Source organism: Zingiber officinale, chromosome 1B, assembly GCF_018446385.1.
Source record: "Zingiber officinale cultivar Zhangliang chromosome 1B, Zo_v1.1, whole genome shotgun sequence".
NCBI classification, from domain to species: domain Eukaryota; kingdom Viridiplantae; phylum Streptophyta; class Magnoliopsida; order Zingiberales; family Zingiberaceae; genus Zingiber; species Zingiber officinale.
Genome location: NC_055986.1, coordinates 9,182,111 through 9,189,051, shown reverse-complemented (window position 1 = coordinate 9,189,051; position 6,941 = coordinate 9,182,111). Strand labels below are relative to the sequence as shown.

The following is a 6,941-nucleotide window of genomic DNA, read 5'->3' as shown; positions in this document are numbered from 1 at the left end:
TTTTAGTGAAAAAGAGAGATCCAACGTGACATGACGAGTGACTCCACTATCCAAAATCCAAAGCTTAGTGAATACAGAATAATTGAAGAATAAGGAAAGGGAGACCTGTCGCCCTTGCATAAGATCATCATTTCCATAAAGATATAAGAAAGTTATTAACGTTGTTATGTAGAAAATCCTTGCAAGATAATGATGAGGCCAACTATTTGATTTGTTTTGCTAATATTTTGTGGTTTTGCTAATATTTTGTGGATAAACTTGTGGAGAATCTTTTACATTAGCTGTAATTTTTTGAAATCCACACTGTTGTTGTGACTAACCTTGTCGATTGCTTGCCATATTGGGTGCTTGTACCATTTTTTATCTGTATCTATCTTCAGTATGCCTTTTCTGTCACGATGTTTATAATAGATGAGAAGAACCGTGGACATTGATCAATAATGGAAGAGGAGAGGAGACTAGGGAATCTACTTATGGACCTAGACTTATTTCAGATTATATGGATTTTTGATATTGCAAGGAGTCCAACGGTGTCTACGTTGCTTATTTCAACTTCTCCAATAATGTTAAAATATTATCGGAAAAATTAGCCCAACGTGGGTTTTATATGATTCCATACCATTGGAATTCATTGATTGCTTCGTACTCATTTACAATGAAAAAACTCGTGTTCATTGTAAGATCACGGAAAGAAAGGGTGGTCATTAATGTGAAGAGTTTTCTTTTACACGAAATTCAAAAACAAATAAAAGAAAGAGATGAAATTGAGTGGTTGGTTGGTTTCAATTGGAGATGGAATGAACGTGTTTATGGATGGAAAGATCCTAAATTTGATTGACTTCTTTTACCTAATAGGGTTTGATATGGTTCCATCCATATCTGGCCCATTGTTCATATCAATCTCGCGTTGGGTTGATTTTTTGATAATATTTTAGCATCATTGGAAAAATTGAAATAAATAATGAGGGACATTATTGGACTTCTTACAATATCATAAATTCATAGAATTTGAAATAGATTTAATCGGACTTGTCTAGGGAGTTCAATAGTACCCTCCAATGTTTATTTCTTAATGTGAGCATGATATAGAATCATACCAAGCTTAGCAGAATTTGTTCTAATATGGTACGGTTGGTTGGTTTTAGTTGGAGATGGAATGAATGTGTTTATGGATTGAAGGACTCCCATTCATAACTCGTACATTGGGCTGATTTATTTGATAATATTTTAACATTTTTGAAGATATTGAAATAAGTAATGAAGGGTTGTTGGACTACTTACCATCTTAGAAATTCATAGAATTTGAAATGAGTTTAATTGAATTTGACTAAGTCTATCAATGAGTTTCGATAAAAATTCACTGATCGATTTAGAGATATTAGATTACAATTATTTTAGATTTCGTAGATTTTTAAAATTATAAGGAGTTCAATCGTGCCTTTAATTGATTGTTTCAATTTTTGTTTTTTTGAAGGTATTAAAATATTATTAAAAAATTAATTAAATTCGAAATGTTGTTGGTCTTATATAATTTGCATGTTAAATCCACGCTATGCAGGCATGCAAAAGAAAACGGAAAGAGAAGAGTGAGGGAGAAAATAGGAGATAGGTTGTATATAGTAGAGAGGAAAGAGAAGAAGGAAAAAAAACAGAGAAAAAAAAATTAAATTTGTCAAGAGCGTAAATTGAAAAGAACATATAATTGAATGCGTTATTTGTTAAATATCAAAATAATTATTTGATAAATATCAAAATAGTTTACATCAATTTGAAAATGTGAGTGCACTCTTTGATAAATTACTAAAAAAATCCTTACAAGGTATATTGATATGGTCAACTATTTGATTTGTTTTACAAATAATTTGCGGATAAACTTGTCAAGAATCTATCACATTAGTTGTAAATTTTCAAAAAAATCCTTGCTGTTGTTAGGACTGATCTTGTTAATTGCATGTGATCTTGGGTGTTCATGTAACATCCTTGTATCTACATCTATCCTCGGTTTGCCTCTTCTGTCACAAATGTTTGCAAATTATAATGGAAGATAAAAGTTGGCGGTATCAATCAATAATGCAAAAGAAGACGAGGATAGGGTGTGAAATGACGGCCAAGGGTTAGAGATATTGTTAGAGTTGACTGTGATGTCATATTCATAAATTAGGAAGTCGTGAAGAAAACCGGAAATTCAAAGATTTAGCGTTAAAGAAGATTTAGCGTTAAAGAAGATTCAACTAATGTTCTTGAATGGAAAACGATGTCGTTTGTATCTTCGTTTTTTATCCATCTGAAAAATAAAATTGAATGGAAAGAACTAATATGTAAGAAAACGATTAGGACAAAGCACAAGCATTTTGATCGGAACAGTTTGAAAACCAAATTATATAAATAAAAACAAAAAAAAATGGATTCGAAAGTGGAAGAGCCAAAGCGATGAGAAAAAAACAGCAACAAAAAAGTAGAGTAAAAAAAAGGGACATCAAAGAAAAGAAACAGCACGAGTCGAGAGCAAAGCAGAGGCGAGCACGATGAGCAGCGACGACACGCGCACCGCGTCGCACGACGACGACGCACCCACCGCCTGCCCAACGTAATTTCACTTCTCAGTCGTCGTCGTCATCTTTATTGAAAAAGAAACAGCAAATTAGGAAAAGCATACGCACCCGGTTGTCCGACCCCTGCGTCGGAAATGTCAGGATGGTGGCCGTGTCGGTCTCTCCCACCGGGAGCGGTACAGCTGGACTGCTGCTGATGAACGGGATCAAGCTTGCCGGAGCCGATTTTTCCTTGGGCTCCAGAGGCCTCGAGTCCACCCGCGGCGCCGGCGCAGGACCGGAGGCAGGCGGAGTTCTTGATGTCGGCGAGACCACGAAGTCGGCTCCGGAAGTGGGCGCCGGAGCAGGGAACGCAGGGAGTTCCGGGAAGTCCATGGCTTGAGAGGCTTGAAAGAGGAGGAAGAGAAGGCAGCCGACGCTGGCAAAGAGCAACATGCCGTAGACTGCGCGAAAGCAGTGCGGCATGAGGCTTTACAGTGAGAGACTTCAATGGGGGAAACAGGACAGGAGAGAGGAGGCTTCGACAGTCGAGCTGCTCTATGAAGAATCTCAAACGAGAGAAAAGTAAGTAGGATGGCAAAATTGAGATGGGAGACTAATTGTGCAATGATTACTTTAATCAGTCTCTTAGTTCCGAGAGCTCCTATTTTACTGCAGAGACAATTGACAAAGCGTGATAGGTTATTTGTTTGTGTCCCGGTGGGGTTTGGTCCATGGAGCGAAGGCGGCATCGGTTTCCAAGTGGGACGCAGTGAGTTCGAGGCGCCTTTTCTTGGGCAAAGTATTAAATCGGGCCGCGGCAGCTTCGTGAGTCGAGGTCGGAGAAAGCAAAGTTGAGCGAGAGCGTTGTTGACAAAAGTTGAATATGATAGGTTTCAATGTTTCTGCTAGTCCGTCTTAAAAAATAATAATTTTAGTTAATTTCATTTATTATTTTTGAAATGAACAGTCTGATCTTATAGAATTTTTTCATTAATCATCAAATAAATTAGGAAACGCATGTAACGATCAGTTCAGAAATTTAATATCCTTTGATTACGCTCCTCATTTGAAAGAAAAATTCTTATAAATACATCGTAGTTGAGGTTTAAATCATGAGTATCTAGATGATAATCTGAATATTCTATCATAATATTATGATCCCGGAGACTTTCGTTAATCCATCCTAAAATCACTATAGAGAAGATAAATCATGATAATTGAAAAATCAAACAGACAATGCATCAACGGACGTAGGATGGGAGCATTGATTGTACGTTTTGGAAGCATTGCAGCTGTGACACTGTAAAGAACCGAAGGCAATTCAATGTTTGTTTGGTTTTTATTATTATTTAGTTGTATTAATGGAATAATTGTGATAAAAGATGAATATGTTCGTCCTCAGTGTTTCCGTCAATTCATCCCAAGGTCAACACGGAGGAGGTAATGTATTAATGGAATAATGCCACAAGGAGTGGTTTATGTAATTTTAGTTAGGGTGGAAGAAAATGAAAAGTAAAATCATATTTTTCGATCTTTTCGTCTCCCTTCAAGAACTGCAACGACATTGAGATAACTGAGGGTGAATTTGAATATATCAATTACAGTGGATATTGTAATTAATTCTGGTCAAGCTTCGTTTTTTTTATGCAACGCCAATGCAAAATTTTGAATAGGTTTGTAAAACCAAAAAGCTTGAATCATTATGAGCAGTAGGTTTAAAATTTTTATTTTCAAGGCATCTTCAATAGTTATAGCTCTGAATGAATTTTTTTTTTCCGCAATATGCTACACATAAAAAACATAAACACCTGCAAAAATCTCCCAAAGACCTTTTTGGGGGTTCTATATTAGCAAATCACACATCTTTATATCATATCATTAATTAGTATTGGATCAAGTTGCCTACCCACATTCACAATTTTAAAAGAAAAGGATAGCTTTGAAAATTTTCTATTGCTCTTAAAATAAAAACCTCAGACTTCGTGTCTTACTATGGTTTAAGGTTTTTTTTTTTTTAACTTTTGGGTTTCATAGCCCTCTTTAAAAATCTCATCTCCAATAAGAGATTTTAAAGAGGTTTATGAATAAAAAAATTGAAAAACAAACTCTAACAATTATGGATGATTTGAGATTTGTAATTTAAGAATGATAGTGAAATTTCAAACAGGCTCTTTCGTTTCAAAATCAATAATATGGGTGAGATCGGAATTTAATGATGTACAAAAAAAATTTAATAATATAGGGTCCATAAAAAATTACAAGAAGAGTTTCTTTAATTATGGAGAGAGTGATATGTTTTTATATTTTTGATGTATTATTGAGGTGACATATTATAGACTAAAAAAATTCTTATAGAACTCTAATATTAAAAATGTCTTAAAGTTCTATTCTTTTCTCTTAAAATTGAGAAGTAGGTGGGTCATGCCCAGGATAGATTTAGGATTTTAAGTTTGGAGCTGGGCCGATATACTAAATGACGAAAATAATTATTAAATGTATTATATAATAATAACCTCTCCAAACTTTTAAAATGCATAATGTATATTTACTTGAAATGTAAAAAATAAAGGAGAAAAAAAAATATAAATTCAGTCCTACAAAGATTCGAACTCAAGAGGTGTGTTAAAATAAAAATAAAATTTACCATTACACTAATTATATATATGTTTTAAATTAGGGCTAAATATATATATACTAATAAAATATTAAAAAATTCTCTATAAAATTATGTTATAAAAAAAATAAATAAGTAATGAGTATTTTGCGAGTCAAAATGTTTTTTATTTTATTCTTACTAATATATGTATTTGGCTATTTTATAAATAAGAGATGTTTTAATAATCTAGCCAATAATCTAACCGAGATCGGACATCTAATTTTATACTCAGATTTACTAATATATATTTGGGACCTCAATATGACAGATTTATTCCAAACGTAACAACTCACATAGATCAAGTGTCAATTGATACCTTTCATGACATTTTATTCTCTCATGAAATACTCTTACAATAATAATCTTAAAGGATGTCAGATGTTACCGTTCTTACAGCACATACGACTCACAAAACCGATAGTGCTACTCATCATCAACAAAATCAAAGAAATAAAGGTAGAAGAAATAGAGGAGGCGGCCAAGGACGATGACAAGGACGAGGATGAGGTCAAGGATTAGATCGAGGATGTTGTTAGATATGTTTCAACCATGGTCACTTTGCTCATCAATGTTATAAGAGATTTGATTCAAACTTTTACGAAGGTTTTGCATCTTCAAATCAAGCTTCACCCCAAACCTCATTATCTCATCCAGGTGCATTCTCCTTTACAAGCAATCCTGATATACCTACGTCAAATTCTTCAATCTTAAGATGACATCCAGATTCTAGAGCAACTCATCATGTTACATCAGACTATGACATTCTTATAGAACCTTGCTCATATCATGGTCATAACACAGTACAAGTAGGCAATGAATCTGACTAAGGTTTACAAATTGCTCATCTTGGAAATATATTTTTTCATTCATCTGGTCAACTTTTTCATATGCACAATACTCTTCATGTTCCATCCATCACTAAAAATTTATTTTCAGTTCATCAATTTGCTCTTGACAATAATGTATTCTTTAAATTGTATCCTCATTTTTGTCTTGTGAAGGATTTCATAATAGGAACCACCCTCCTCCGAGGAGAAATCAGAGAAGGTCTTTATTACCTTCAACCTACTTCCACCAAAGCTCTCATTAGGGAACACACAACAAATCCTCTTAACATGCACGATTTGGTCATCTATCTCTATATCCTGTTCAAGAAATCATTAATCGATTTGACTTACCAACTTCTGGGGTATTCTCGTCACATTCTTTTGAAGCATGTTTAAATGCAAAAAGTCACAAATTACCTTTTGTCTCTACTTCTCATATATCTAGTTTTCGTTTAGAATTAATGCACTTTAATGTTTCAGGTATTGCTCCTATTTTATCAAATCAGGGGTTTTTTATTATGTGACTTTTATTGATGACTTTAGTAAGTTTACCTAGATCTTTCTTATAAAACAAAAATATGATTTTTGATATCTTTTGTCGATTCCAAAGGCAAGTCGAACACTACTTTGGTCGTAAAATACTCTCTCTCCACTCTGATTGGAGAGGAGAATATCAAGCACTTCATTATCATTTATACTCTTCTGGCATTCTCCATCGAGTCTCATTTCCTCACACTTCCAAACAAAATAACTCCGCGGCGAGAAAACATCGTCATATAATCGAAACTACCTTAGGTCTTCTCAATCATACATCAGTTCCATTTAAATTTTGGGATGACGTGGTTCAAACTGCACTTTGTCTTATTAATCGTCTACTGACTCCATTGCTTCAACATAAATGTCCCATGAAAAACTCTATAATCA

The 6,941-nt window shown here is 34.1% G+C and overlaps 1 protein-coding gene across 1 annotated transcript; it reads right to left on the bottom strand.

The window, feature by feature from the left end:
* Positions 1–1,605: 1,605 nt before the first annotated feature.
* On the bottom strand, positions 1,606–3,051 carry LOC122038498 (classical arabinogalactan protein 5-like). Its single transcript, XM_042598312.1, has 2 exons — positions 2,661–3,051; positions 1,606–2,578 (listed from the first exon to the last, which is right to left on the bottom strand). The coding sequence occupies exons 1-2, from the start codon at positions 3,015–3,017 to the stop codon at positions 2,477–2,479; spliced, it is 459 nt and encodes a 152-aa protein (XP_042454246.1). The 5' UTR covers positions 3,018–3,051; the 3' UTR covers positions 1,606–2,476.
* Between the last annotated feature and the right edge of the window lie 3,890 nt (positions 3,052–6,941).

Coding starts and splice junctions, on each gene's coding strand:
- LOC122038498 (XM_042598312.1), bottom strand. CDS start 3,017: ATGCCGCACTGCTTTCGCGCAGTCTACGGCATGTTGCTCTTTGCCAGC. Junction 2,579..2,660: donor CGCAGGGGTCGGACAACCGG/GTGCGTATGCTT, acceptor TACGTTGGGCAG/GCGGTGGGTGCGTCGTCGTC.